We start from the raw sequence: 14,263 nt of genomic DNA on the forward strand, positions 1-14,263 counted from the left end.
TATATTCTGGAGCTGCCCTAGGCTAAAAATCTTTAGAGAGGTTAAAGCGCATATCAATACTTTAACCGATAATCTATAATAATAAATGCCCTAAGCAGCTTCCGGTTGTAACAACTTCCGTCCAGTTGTAACCGGTGACGTCACCGCACGCCTCTTTCCATGTTAACCCTCAACACACACACTCCTCTCACCTTTCACCATCTCCACTCACGTCCACTCACTCTTTCACTCCACATACGACCCTTTCTCTCACTCCGTCTCTCATACTCACGCCGTCATCGCCGCTGATCCACGATCCCCGCCATCCTGGATCCAGACGTCCTCCATGCCGGCGACATGTTCTTGCGGCGATGCCATTTTGGATCGGCGAAATCCAGCGATAGTCAAGATGGTGTCGCCGCAAGAACATGTCGCCGGCATGGAGGATGTCGGGATCCAAAATGGCGTCGGCGAAATCTCGCGAGATTTCGCCGACGCCATTTTGGATCCCGACCGCATCCACGGCGGCGACATGTTCCTGCGGCGACGCTATTTTGGATTGGCGAAATCCCACGATAGTCAAGATGGCGTCGCCGCAAGAACATGTCGCCGGCGAGGACGACGTCGGGATCCAAAATGGCGTCGGCGAAAACTCGCGAGATTTCGCCGACGCCATTGTGGATCCCGACGTCGTCCACGCCGGCGACATGTTCTTCCGGCGACGCCATCTTGAATATCGCGGGATTTCACGATACTCAAGATGGCGTCGCCGGAAGAACATGTTGCCGGCGTGGACAACGTCTGGATCCAGGATGGCGCCGGCGGAAGAAGATGTCGGGGATCGTGGAGCAGCGGCGATGACGGCGTGAGTATGAGAGACGGAGTGAGAGAAGGGGTCGTATGTGGAGTGAAAGAGTGAGTGGAGATGGTGAAAGGTGAGAGGAGTGTGTGTGTTGAGGGTTAACATGGCAAGAGGTGTGATGCTATGGAATCCTCCCGATGCGATAGCATCGGGCCATAATCTAGTAGAATTATAATATCTCCTCAGATGGTGCTACTATCCTTAGATCTTGAAGGCACTATCCCCTCGATCAAATATATTTTGATACACATCTTCTTAGTAGTCAAAACTTCACTTGCACAATGGTGGAAAAAATCTGATGTCCCCGACTTTAAAGGGAATCTGTCACCCCTTTTTTGAGATATCATGTAATGATATCATTCAATTGTGTGTCACATAAGGATTCTCTTAGTACTTTTGCTTCCCCCTGACCCCGCACCTTTCATGCATAAATACCTTTTTTATATCGGTTCAGATGTATGTAAACTGCCACGGTCCGGTCTGATGGGCGGGGCTTATTCACCTGCTCCCCCCCTTCCTGTCTCGCTCTACACAAGAAATACGTAGAGAAAGACAGGGAGGGGGGAGCAGGTGAATAAGCCCCGCCCAGCGGACCGGACAGCGGCAGTTTACATACATCTGAACTGATATAAAAAAGGTATTTATGCATGAAAGGTGCGGGGTCAGGGGGGAGCAAAAGTACTAAGAGAATCCTTATGTGACACACAATTGAATGATATCATTATATGATATCTCAAAAAAGGGGTGACAGATTCCCTTTAAAGATAAACTACAAAAATTAAGCACTCAAAGTTCAATTGAAAGAAGACTAGCCTTCAATAATAATTCTCTTTCCAAATATCATATGAAATGGAATACTTGGAATGAAAAATTTGCATTGATTTAATACAACTTCTATGTCCTTGCAAGTCTGTGTTAGAACCTAGTTCTGGATTGGCAGGTATGTTCAATTTATCTTAATAATACAATACATTGATTTTGTTAAAATGTATGTAACAGACTAAATGTCTTTTCTCATTCTAATTCTAAAGAATGGAGTTCTCTAAATTTTAATGTATTTCCCTTCTCCCTTTGTTTCTCCCCTTCTTCCCTTGATAAAAATTTGAAAAAAATCCAATAAAAATATTTGAAAAAAAGAAATCTGCTCTATCCATATCTGTCTATCCATATCATATCTTATCCGTACCAAAAAGAATGAAAGCCGGGTAGCACACAGACTAACACTCCTTTTTTTTTTTTTTTTAGCACCAGTCAGGTACAGCTCATAGCTGCCCAAAAGAACGCACAGTAACACATCAACATCAATTGATAGTTGGAATAAATAGACTGCATTCATCACCACATCTTCTTAAGGTGCAGGCTTCTTAAGGTGCAGGCTTTATTTTCAAGTGTGGGGGTGTGCAGTATGAGGTTCTGCAGCAGCTGAGGTGTGCAGTATGAGGTTATGCCCCCCCCCCCCCCAGGTTTGATCCTGGCTACGCCCATGGTGTGAATGTAGCCTGAGGATCTAGGCTTTGTCTTAGCTGAGATAAGTCATAGTGAATATATTATATATATATATATATATATATATATATATATAAAATTTAGATAAAAAGAAGAAACCGCACAGTACTTGGCTTCGGGTGCACGGCCCCCAGGCAAATAGTCCAGTATCAGCCACAGCATCCAATATTCATTCCAAATAGAGGCAGCACTCCATAGTTAGTTTTCAAGTGATAGTGAGTTTATTAGACCCACATATCAGAGCTCTGATATGTGGGTCTAATAAATTCACTATCACTTGAAAACTAACTATGGAGTACTGCCTCTATTTGGAATGAATGTGTGTGTGTGTGTGTGTGTGTTATATACATACATATACACACACATATTTTCAGTTGTTTCACACTTTTTTGTTAATTACCGTATTTTTCGCTTTATAAGACGCACCTTTGTTCCCCCAAATTTTAGGGGAAAGTGGGGGGTGCGTCTTATAAAGCGAATCTGTGTGCTGCTGTGCTATAGAGTGGGGGGCTGGGGTGGGCTGGATGGGGGCTGCAGAGACAGCGGGAGGTCCTGTGCTCCCGCTCATTAGCCTCATGTAATAGTCACTGCACCCGCTGTCCATCACCTTGGTGCTGAAATAGCGCCGAGTTGGTAGACAGGGGAGCGGTGCATATTACATGTGCCTGCACTCACCCCCAGTCACTATAGACACTTACCTACTGATGATCTCTCCTGCTCCCAGCTCCCCAGTGGCTTTCCTGAGTCGAGTCTGCTGTCATCCTCCTTCTGCAGGGCGAGCGGCAGCAGCAGCTCATTCAGGCAGCTCATCGCTTCAGGCCTTTGCATGATGTGACCAATAGGACCTCCGGTCACATGACTCCCAGTGTGCACTGCGAGTCACATGTCCGCAGCTGAGCAGCTCCTATTGGTCACATCATGGAAGGTCCTGTAGCAACAATGAGCTGCCTGAATGAGCAGCAGCTGCGTGCGCCCTGCAGAAGGAGGATGACAGCAGACTCGACACAGACACAGGTAAGCCACGGGAGAGCTGGGAGCAAGAGTGATCAGTAGGCGAGTTAACTGTTTATTATTTTAGCAGGTGCTTGCCAGCAAGGGGGAAATATTGGGACGGGGGCCATGTGTGACAGCAGGGGGAAATATAGGGATGGGGCGACAATGTGTGGTAGCAGGGAAGAATATAGGGATGGGGGGGGGGATATATGGAGGGGGGGACAATGTGTGCCAGCAGGGGGGAATATATGGAGGGGGGACAATGTGTGCCAGTAGGGGGGAATATATGGAGGGGGGAGACAATGTGTGGAAGCAGGGGGGAATATATGGAGGGGGGGGACAATGTGTGCCAGCAGGGGGGGATTATAGGACCGGGGTGACAATGTGTGCCAGCAGGGGGGAACATAGGGACGGGGGGCCATGTGAATGCCACCAGGGGGGATATAGGGACGGGGGACAATGTGTGCCAGCAGGGGGAATATAGGGATGGGGGGCCGTGTGCGTACCAGCAGGGAGGCATATAGAGAGAGGGGGGCCATGTGTGTGCCAGCAGGGGGGCATATAGTGACCAGGGGGCCATATCCAGGATAGGATGGGGGGGCTATGTGCCAGCACAAGGGGGCAATGTGCCAGGATGGGGGTTATATAAATATCAGGATAAGGGACACATACGGTATATGATTTGAAAGGTGGACACTGGCATTATAAGACACACCTCCATTTAACATAAAAAAAAACATTTTTTTCTTCACCAAATTTGGGGGTGCGTCTTATAATCAGGTGCGTCTTATAAAGCGAAAAATACGGTATATAATTCCACATGTGCTAATTCATAGTTTTGATGCCTTCAGAGTGAATCTACAATTTTCATAGTCATGAAAATAAAGAAAACTCTTTGAACGAGAAGGTGTGTCCAAACTTTTGGTCTGTACTGTATATATGTAATCGATATTACATAGTGTATTACATATTTACAATTTACTACAGTTTTTTGTGTTCTAAAGTTGTTTTCCAATAAATATATAATATGTTCTATCTAAATATCTTGATTATTGGATCATAAAAATGATTAAATGTCTGATGTTCACATTGTAGTACTATACATTTTTCACTTAAATATAAGCAATATATGTGGGAGTCGTGGAGTCGGAGTTGGTGGAAGGGAAATTGAGGAGTTGGAGTCGCAGGTTTGGCTTACCGACTCCACAGCCCTGTTCAAAAATATACCTATAAAGAGAAAAACGAGACAAACAGAAAATGTTGCAGTGGTCTCCTAATTTTTGCCAGAGCTGTATATATACCAGAATGGGGGATTTTTAGGTACAGAATCGACCAAATTTTTTGCTTCAGCTTTTTTTTTTCTGTTTTCCTCCTCTAAAACCTAGGTGCGTCTTATGGTCTGAAAAATGTTGCTAAATTATGCCATTACATCAAAACCAAAAATAGTCACTTACTTTATTGCCTGATCCGTCCACAGCTATGGTGTCCACGCTGCCGGCATGTCCTCTACAACAATGGAGAGCCTTCACTTTATTCCTCTCTGCATTCCACTCCCATAGAAGAACGGTCTGGTCCATAGATGCACTCAGCAACAAACACGACAGGCTGTCTAGAGAGAAGACGTCATGACTTTACACCAACATTTAAAGGGCTTCTCCCAATTTCAAAGGTTTAGAAGAATAGATTGAAAATTGTTGGGCGACAGGAGACTTCTACCTAAAATCAACAGATTTTGGAATAATAATAACTTCCACGATTGGATTTGTTTAAAAGAAATGTTCCTGTGCTGAGACAATGTTATAATTGTGCCCCTGCTGTGTGCTGTGTAATGGCTGTGTCTGACCGTACAGGGACATGGTCTGATCACACCACAGCTCCTGGGCGGGAAGCAAAAAAAAGAGTATACAGAGAGGACAGCAGGGGATCACAAATAATTCTTTGAGGTAAAACATTTTTACAAAGAGGCATGAAAATGCTTTATCTCACAAAAAGAACCAGCTGTGATCCCATACTGTCCTGTCTGTATCCTCTCTTATGCTTCCTGCCCAGGAGCTGTGGTATGATCAGACCATGTTCCTGCACGATGAGACACAGCCATTACACAGCAGGGGCACATTTATAAGATTATCTCAGCACAGCAAGATTTTTTTTTTTTTAAACACATCCAATTGTGAAAATTATTATTATGCCAAAAATGTATTGATTAAAATGAACATTAAAATGAACTTTGTTAATGGGAAAACCCGTTTATTAACTTTGAAAGGTACCCTGGAAAATGTAAGAGCAATAAATTTTGCTCCTCATGATTCAGGAACCCAGGTTCAGTTTTCCCACTTAGCCAAGCATAATGATCTGTTGTGTCATGGAACCAAAGTGAGGGGCCAGGTAAAAGAGTGCCTTCTCAAGGCACGATCCAGGAGACATAGTCCGGTGACTCAGGTGAAACAACTTAAACCTGGGGATCGTGTGCGAGTCTTGGTACCCACAGTGGGGAACAGTTTTCTCACCAAGAGGCAAGGGCACTATGAAGTGATGGAAAGGGTTGGTGAGGGCCACTATAAAGTTTACAAACCAGATGAAAGGAAGCCCTAAAAGGTATGTCATATCAGCGTGGTCAAGCCTTGGTGGGACAGGGTTCACTGTGGGTTGGCAGATGGTGCCCAGTCCTCGACTTTGGGTAGAAGGAGAGGGCATGTAGCAAAGCCAGGTAAGGACAGGGTTAAAGCCCAACTTTGCAGGGTGTCGTTGGGGGCATCTGCATAGGTTTTTGACTCAAACCAGCAAATGGATTCATTGGGTGTCAAGTCTACTGGATAAAGCAGAGTGGAGTGTGCTGGGGAACAGAGCAGTGTGGATTCTGTCACGAGCTGCAGAGTACAATCCTAGATTGCTCAACAGGTGAGAGGCAGTCGTCTGTGTCTGGGAGGAGAGGTGAAGAGACCTGTTGGTTCTAGTCTAGCTGACGGGACTTGAGAGACAGCTGTACATTTATCTGAAAAGGTGCCTTTGTATGGACTCTATTTTTTATTACTTTATGCAGAAGAAAGGCTGTATTTCTGTTCTGTTGGAAGACTATGCATTTCAATAAACCTCCCTGTTTGACCAAGGAACTATGTGCCTATGTAAATACTACCAGCAGCCTAAAAGAGAGTAAATCCTTACAATGCCTATTTACATAAATATACAGAGTTTACTGAATTTATCTTGAGTATTGAAGAAGCACTCTTAAAGTGTTTAACCTATTAATATATTGCAAATCATTATCTAGCCATGTGCACTTACAATAGTTCATTTTGCCTTTCTGCACAGCTAATGCTTCTCTTTGCTCTATGTAGAAACAGGGAGTCTCTTGTTCCTGCATTTATCATTCCCCTCTTCAGCTACTGACCCAGCTGCTCCCCCTCAAGGGTCTTTTGCAGTGACTCATGACTCATACAGGGAAAGCTGACCTCCTGTTTCTACTTAGAGCTTAGAAGGATTCAGCTGGTCAGTTTTTAATCCTGTGATGTCATAGATCTAATGGAAAAGAGAAGAATTCCCTGGGTAGAAAGGCAAAATGAGCAATTGTAAGTACATAGCATATATAATATGATGACTGCAATATATTATGAGTATAAAAACTTTGATGGGATAAGAGTGCTTCTTCAAGGGGAGGTCAGCAAAAAAACACCTGACCGGAGGCTTAGGCCTAAAACGTCACAGTGGAAGAGGTCTCAATGTAAAAGTTTGAAAATAAAATGGATATTTCTTTAAGGAAATAGCTCAATTACATATCTAAAAACATACCTTTCTTTATCCAGGCAACATCTTTGACAACTTCAGTATGGCCAGCAATGGTCATTAGTGGTTTCCCTTCCACTGACCAAATTCTACATGTTTTGTCATAAGAACCAGTTAAAATCCTAAAGCATAAAAAATAAAGAGATTCCTAATTATGACCACACCGCAGGGAGTACAACCCTAAACCAAAATTATGTCCGACGTACCACTCTTCACTTCCTGCTATGGCGCTGACCCAGTCGTCGTGGAGCATGCACTCTTCAGGCTGTGGAGCTGTGATCTTTTCAACATATTCGACTTCAACAACTTCTTCCTAGAAATAACAGGAAGACGAGAGGCTGGATATTTAACAATTCATCTGTTTGGGCGGTTTATGTTACAATGAACGTTTCCACTATTGGAAAACGATGGGCAGATTGGGAAGCAGTCCCCAGTCTAATATCAACAGCAGAACAATTGGTTTCTAAGTGCAAATTCTGCTCTGTAATGTGCTAAACAGCAATAAGGGTCAATTTTTTTTTCTTGAGGGATTTGCCTATTAGATTTTGTGCTAAATTCACCAAAACAGTGAAAAAAATAATGTACTGTACATAAATCCTGCACCAGAGGGGAACACAATTCACTTTTAAAAAAGCACAAATTAAAACCAGAATCAAGTGCAAATGTAATAAAGGCTGGAAAAGCAAATAAACAAATACTAGACACAAAAAAGGAAGAAAACCCAATCATGAATGGGCACCATGTGTCATACAAGAGCATATGAAAAAAAATGTCATTGATTCAAAATGTTGCCACTATCCACCTTCTAAGTCGCCCATTCAATACCGACCAAGAGACAATTCGGTTGGCGACTTATCTATGCAAGAACAGAAGGATCAGCAGACCAAAATTGGACATGGCATACCAATATGTCCCCTTATTTTCAATTGTCTGAGGCCCCCATACACAGTGTCGGCCAAACCAGTCACTATTTTCAGGCTTGACTGACATTAGTCTAATGTGTATGGAAGCTTAAGGCACAACCGGCTCCATCACAGAACCCACAGTCCACCTAACTTCCTAGTCATATCTGTCAGTTTCATAACTGACGGTGGCCTAGGGATGCTGTGGATGCCCGCTCAGCCACTCACTGGGATCTGGAGTGGATTCCTGGTGACGGATGCATAAGCATCAACTAAGACTTTATTCAATGACTAGAGTTTTTGACTAATAAATCTACCCCTTTATCAACTGAAGGGGACACGGCACTAAACCAACCCTATGGCCCCTAATTCTAAGCATCGGACAGGGAGCCAGAGCTCAGACCATGACCGATCATTAAGTGATTACGTATCCTAGTAATATAAGAATGGGAATATCCTTTTTTTTCAGGCCAGAACAGAGTGGAATCACCTACTGTCGATATGCCTTCTGCTTCCATATGTTTAATAAGCGGCAACCGCAGAAACTGGCTCCGGACGAGGAAGTCAAACTCCACGTGAATGTGGTCATCTGTAATATGGAAAATATCAATTAGCTGTTGAGAGAAAGGAATTATGTTCAACCAAGTGTGCTGTACATGATGCATGTATGTCTCTCAAGGAAACTAATATATACAAGAAAAAAAAAAAATAGGAAAATTACATTTTAGATTTACACACACAAGTTTTATACATTAGAAGACATACAAGTTTAATTATAGGTGACTACCTTTAGTCCCTTAATCCCTTTTACCATTCCTTTAAAAAGAAAGAAACATTAAGGGGTCAATTCATTAAAGTATTTTAAAAAATAAACTGGAGTAAAAGCTTTGAAAAGTCGTACAAAAAATGTTGCGCCTTTTTGTATTTTCACGCCTGTTCGAATCTGCTCTGCCAAAATGGGAGGAGCCAGGACAGGGACCAATTAGAAGAGAAAACATATAGCTTCCAAATCACCATGACCGCGGCGCGTTTCCCCATTAAGGCACAGGTTCATTGTGCAGTATATAAAAAGGTGGACCAGGTGTTTTTATCCCACAGTTCTCCTTTCCTATGGTTGTGGCGAATCTGGTAGCCATGTGGGGTTTCATATACATGTGATATCTCAAAACCCATTGCCTGCCATGTATGGGCCAGACACTTGCGTCTAGTGTTTTATTATGTGTTGTTTCTGGGATAATCAGTTTTATTGCATGGATACTGCATCTGCCCCCATATATGAGGGATCTGTCTATGCCAGGGGCTTGTAGGTATAGGGCTCTCTAGGATTATCTAGGGTAAGAGGACGTTGAGTGGAGGTGCCAACCTCTGGGGTTAGGTAAAGTTCTCATAGGGTACATTGATTTTAGGGAGAGCTTCAATTCGCCTAACCCCTACCACTTTTTTGTCTGGGAAGAACTTGTTTTTCTCATTTAATCTTCTATTCTTTTGGTTTTATTTATGCAAGAGACCATTTTAAGACCCCAAATAATAAAGTAACCCAACACATGAACTCACCATTTTTGGTTTCAAGCACCTTGTTGATGATATTACTGAGATCTGTAATTTCAGATGATGCCGGAATGGAGAAAGGAAAATCATCGATCTCATACCTAAAAAATTTTACAGTTTTTAAGCCATAAAAGAAGGCTACACGTGCGAAAATAGAATTAAATGGAAGACTTTATTAACTGGAATGAAAGTACAAAACCAGCCACTAAAAGACACAAGACGCTGTGGCACAGCCTGTTTCCTATTAAATTGCTGCACTGGAGTGTATAGTAGGGGGTGTAGGATAAAGTAATGGAGTCAACATTGATATTGCAACACCAAGGAAGAAACGTTGCAATCACAGGATAGATATGTTAATTATAGGGAAATGATTAAAAAAAAAATAGAAACAAAATTAAAATATCTCAATATATTCAGTTTCAAGTATGAGCGCCACACAGAAATCCCCGCACTTAAACGCCTTGATTACTATCAAGATCCGCTGCTGGCAGCTCCCTTTGCAATTGCCGACTAATGATGATCTAGATGTCCTTGGTGGGAGACTAGTATGGATGCCGGCAATGGTAGGACGTTTATGGCTCACAGGCTGTTCTCAGTAGCATAAGCAACATGACACCTGGCATTGACATGTAGAATAATGGTTCCAGATTACAGCAGATAGATGGAGTGCTGGGTTTGTTGGACCACTACAAACCTGATACTAATGGAATTATCCACATCATTTTCCAAGGGAACCACTTTAAAGAACTCCTCCCATGATGTTTTTTCACTAAATTAGTGTATATGTGCATGTAATAATATACGCACCTACCGCTGCCTTCTCCGGTGTCCAGCACCGTTCTCCTCTTCTCAGTGACGTCACTGCTCTGCAGACTGCCCGAGTCACGCTGTGCTCTGCATGACTTGGAAGTGGCTTTTCCAATGTAAGTCTATGAAGCATCAGAGAAAAGGCGCCATTTACTTACACTGTAACAGAGACTTCATTCTCACGCATAGAATGACTTGAAAACTCTGATGAGCGGTGACATCACTAAGAAGGGGAGCAGATCAGTGCTGGATCCCATAGTAGGCGGAGGTAAGGGAGCAGATCAGTGCAGGATCCCAGAGTAGGCGGAGGTAGGGGAGCAAATCAGTGCGGGATCCCAGAGTAGGCGGAGGTAGGGGAGCAGATCAGTGCTGGATCCCAGAGTAGGCAGAGGTAGGGGAGCAGATCAGTGCTGGATCCCAGAGTAGGCGGAGGTAGGGGAGCAAATCAGTGCGGGATCCCAGAGTAGGCGGAGGTAGGGGAGCAGATCAGTGCTGGATCCCAGAGTAGGCAGAGGTAGGGGAGCAGATCAGTGCTGGATCCCAGAGTAGGCGGAGGTAGGGGAGCAGATCAGTGCTGGATCCCAGAGTAGGCGGAGGTAGGGGAGCAGATCAGTGCTGGATCCCAGAGTAGGCAGAGGTAGGGGAGCAGATCAGTGCTGGATCCCAGAGTAGGCGGAGGTAGGGGAGCAGATCAGTGCTGGATCCCAGAGTAGGCGGAGGTAGGGGAGCAGATCAGTGCTGGATCCCAGAGTAGGCGGAGGTAGGGGAGCAGATCAGTGCTGGATCCCAGAGTAGGCGGAGGTAGGGGAGCAGATCAGTGCTGGATCCCAGAGTAGGCGGAGGTAGGGGAGCAGATCAATGCTGGATCCCAGAGTAGGCGGAGGTAGGGGAGCAGATCAGTGCTGGATCCCAGAGTAGGCGGAGGTACGGTAGCAGATCAGTGCTGGATCCCAGAGTAGGCGGAGGTAGGGGAGCAGATCAGTGCTGGATCCCAGAGTAGGCGGAAGTAGGGGAGCAGATGAGTGCTGGATCCCAGAGTAGGCGGAGGTAGGGGAGCAGATCAGTGCTGGATCCCAGAGTAGGCGGAAGTAGGGGAGCAGATCAGTGCTGGATCCCAGAGTAGGCGGAAGTAGGGGAGCAGATGAGTGCTGGATCCCAGAGTAGGCGGAGGTAGGGGTGCAGATCAATGCTGGATCCCAGAGTAGGCGGAGGTAGGGGAGCATATTAACACACACACACAGATTTATGCAAAACATGATCTTCATGGGAGATGATAAAGATGGCTTCTCCACGATAAACCCACAGTTGCCACATGAAGAGCTGCCATGAAAATCACATTCCACATGGAGAACACCAGCAGCAATTCAGTCTTGTGTGGATTTAGACCGAGTGTAGCCCCCACTGGTGGAGTTGTGGTACCTATGGTCAATAGAGTGACTGTCATGTCACACCACCAGCAATGGCTGCCCACGCAAGGCTTTCCCTGGCAACATACACAGCAGGCAGCATAGTGGAGGCAGCAGCTGTCAGTGTCACACACAAGTCAGTGTCCTATGTGGCAGACATGCGTCCAGTCTCCATATCACTAAGAATAATACATCAGAGAGCAGTCATAGCTCGCCCTAGTCTACAGTGGCTGATAACAGGGGACAGTAGCGTGCACTCAGGGGTGTCAGGTCTCGCTACAAGGGGGAACGCACCTCTTACTCCTGGTAAAGAACCGGGCCTGAATCTGCGCCATAGCGGGGTCTCCTCAGTCCAGCAGGGCGTCCTTAGTACAAGGCTGAGACGCTGTATGTGAGGAGCGGCTAACCAGTAACCACGTGTTACACGGAGCACGCCTGCAGGCCGAGCGCGAGTCTGCTATCGATTCGTCAGGACTGGTGTTAAAGTGAGAGTTCTCACTCAGCCGGAAGGCCTACTCCCAGCGTACAGGCCGGGGACGACCACTGTTACAGACGGCACTTGCTAATACCGTCCATGCATACGGCTCACTGTACACCTTCTTCGCAATGCGTCAGCTTTATTGATGCGGGCACACCGGGTTAGCTCTTGGCAGATTTTACATAAAAGGTATCTCAGTGTAAACGTGATGCTTTCTGCGTTGCGTTCCACTTTGTTTTTCCATGTCCGGTTTGCGTTCCACGAACCTACGGAAGCCGTAAAAGGACCAATGGTGGCGCGCTTTTGTTCGTGAGCGCATGCGCGAGTGGTCCGGTCTCCATGGTGGTGCCTGGAAAAGCCAAGACGAGGTTGAGTAGACTCGTTTTGAATTTTCTCTCCTTGGGTGGCTGGGGCTCACCCCTCCCCCTTTATAGAGCCGCGTGCAGGGCAGAGAGCGGGGCAGAGCGGGCACCGGGGGTGGCGGAGTCACTCATGTACTGTCAGCGCCTTCTAATATGGCGGTGCTTACTGGCATCAGGCGCAGATGTGGTAGACACGGGCTGTGTTATGTGCCGGCAGGCAGCAGTACAGGGGCGGCTGCGGGTGATAGAGCAAATACTATGGATTGTAGTGTCTTGTTACAGGGGCGGAGCACTGCTCTGTGCCATATGGGGTCATTACTATGTAGTGTGTCTTATTACAGGGGCGGAGCACAGCTCTGTGCTATATGGGGTTATTACTATGTAGTGTCTTATTACAGGGGCGGAGCACTGCTCTGTGCTATATGGGGTTATTACTATGTAGTGTCTTATTACAGGGGCGGAGCACTGCTCTGTGCTATATGGGGTTATTACTATGTAGTGTCTTATTACAGGGGCGGAGCACTGCTCTGTGCTATATGGGGTTATTACTATGTAGTGTGTCTTATTACAGGGGCGGAGCACTGCTCTGTGCTATATGGGGTCATTACTATGTAGTGTCTTATTACAGGGGCGGAGCACTGCTCTGTGCTATATGGGGTTATTACTATGTAGTGTCTTATTACAGGGGCGGAGCACTGCTCTGTGCTATATGGGGTTATTACTATGTAGTGTCTTATTACAGGGGCGGAGCACTGCTCTGTGCTATATGGGGTTATTACTATGTAGTGTGTCTTATTACAGGGGCGGAGCACTGCTCTGTGCTATATGGGGTCATTACTATGTAGTGTCTTATTACAGGGGCGGAGCACTGCTCTGCCATATGGGGTTATTACTATGTAGTGTGTCTTATTACAGGGGCGGAGCACTGCTCTGTGCCATATGGGGTCATTACTATGTAGTGTGTCTTATTACAGGGGCGGAGCACTGCTCTGTGCCATATGGGGTTATTACTATGTAGTGTCTTATTACAGGGGCGGAGCACTGCTCTGTGCCATATGGGGTCATTACTATGTAGTGTGTCTTATTACAGGGGCGGAGCACTGCTCTGTGCTATATGGGGTCATTACTATGTAGTGTGTCATTACAGGGGCGGAGCACTGCTCTGTGCTATATGGGGTCATTACTATGTAGTGTGTCTTATTACAGGGGCGGAGCACTGCTCTGTGCTATATGGGGTTATTACTATGTAGTGTGCCTTATTACAGGGGCGGAGCACTGCTCTGTGCCAAATGGGGTCATTACTATGTAGTGTGTCTTATTACAGGGGCGGAGCACTGCTCTGTGCTATATGGGGTCATTACTATGTAGTGTGCCTTATTACAGGGGCGGAGCACTGCTCTGTGCCATATGGGGTCATTACTATGTAGTGTGTCTTATTACAGGGGCGGAGCACTGCTCTGTGCTATATGGGGTTATTACTATGTAGTGTCTTATTACAGGGGCGGAGCACTGCTCTGTGCCATATGGGGTCATTACTATGTAGTGTGCCTTATTACAGGGGCGGAGCACTGCTCTGTGCTATATGGGGTTATTACTATGTAGTGTCTTATTACAGGGGCGGAGCACTGCTCTGTGCTATA

At 45.6% G+C, this 14,263-nt stretch overlaps 2 protein-coding genes across 3 annotated transcripts in view; one reads left to right on the forward strand and one right to left on the reverse strand.

Moving 5' to 3' along the window:
* Positions 1-12,262, reverse strand: part of WDR12 (WD repeat domain 12) — a 33,691-nt gene extending 21,429 nt beyond the window's left edge. Inside the window, exons 1-6 of the mRNA XM_073551529.1 lie at positions 12,078-12,262; positions 9,577-9,671; positions 8,517-8,611; positions 7,327-7,433; positions 7,127-7,242; positions 4,795-4,949 (exon numbers count right to left, since the gene is read on the reverse strand). Of these exons, the coding sequence (XP_073407630.1) occupies positions 4,795-4,949; positions 7,127-7,242; positions 7,327-7,433; positions 8,517-8,611; positions 9,577-9,671; positions 12,078-12,118 (609 nt within the window). The 5' untranslated portion in view covers positions 12,119-12,262. The remainder of the gene's footprint in view (positions 1-4,794; positions 4,950-7,126; positions 7,243-7,326; positions 7,434-8,516; positions 8,612-9,576; positions 9,672-12,077) is intronic.
* Positions 12,263-12,313: 51 nt separating this feature from the next.
* The window catches only part of CARF (calcium responsive transcription factor), a 127,861-nt gene continuing 125,911 nt past the window's right edge, over positions 12,314-14,263 (forward strand). The window contains exon 1 of one of the 2 annotated variants that reach the window (XM_073551527.1): positions 12,314-12,450. The gene's annotated coding sequence lies outside the window, so the exon portion shown is untranslated. Of the gene's footprint in view, positions 12,451-12,478; positions 12,630-14,263 lie in introns of those variants that run through there. The other variant, XM_073551526.1, reaches the window with a different exon arrangement.

Source organism: Dendrobates tinctorius, unplaced genomic scaffold (assembly GCF_039654945.1).
Source record: "Dendrobates tinctorius isolate UK_male_01 unplaced genomic scaffold, ASM3965494v1 ptg000177l, whole genome shotgun sequence".
NCBI classification, from domain to species: Eukaryota; Metazoa; Chordata; class Amphibia; order Anura; family Dendrobatidae; genus Dendrobates; species Dendrobates tinctorius.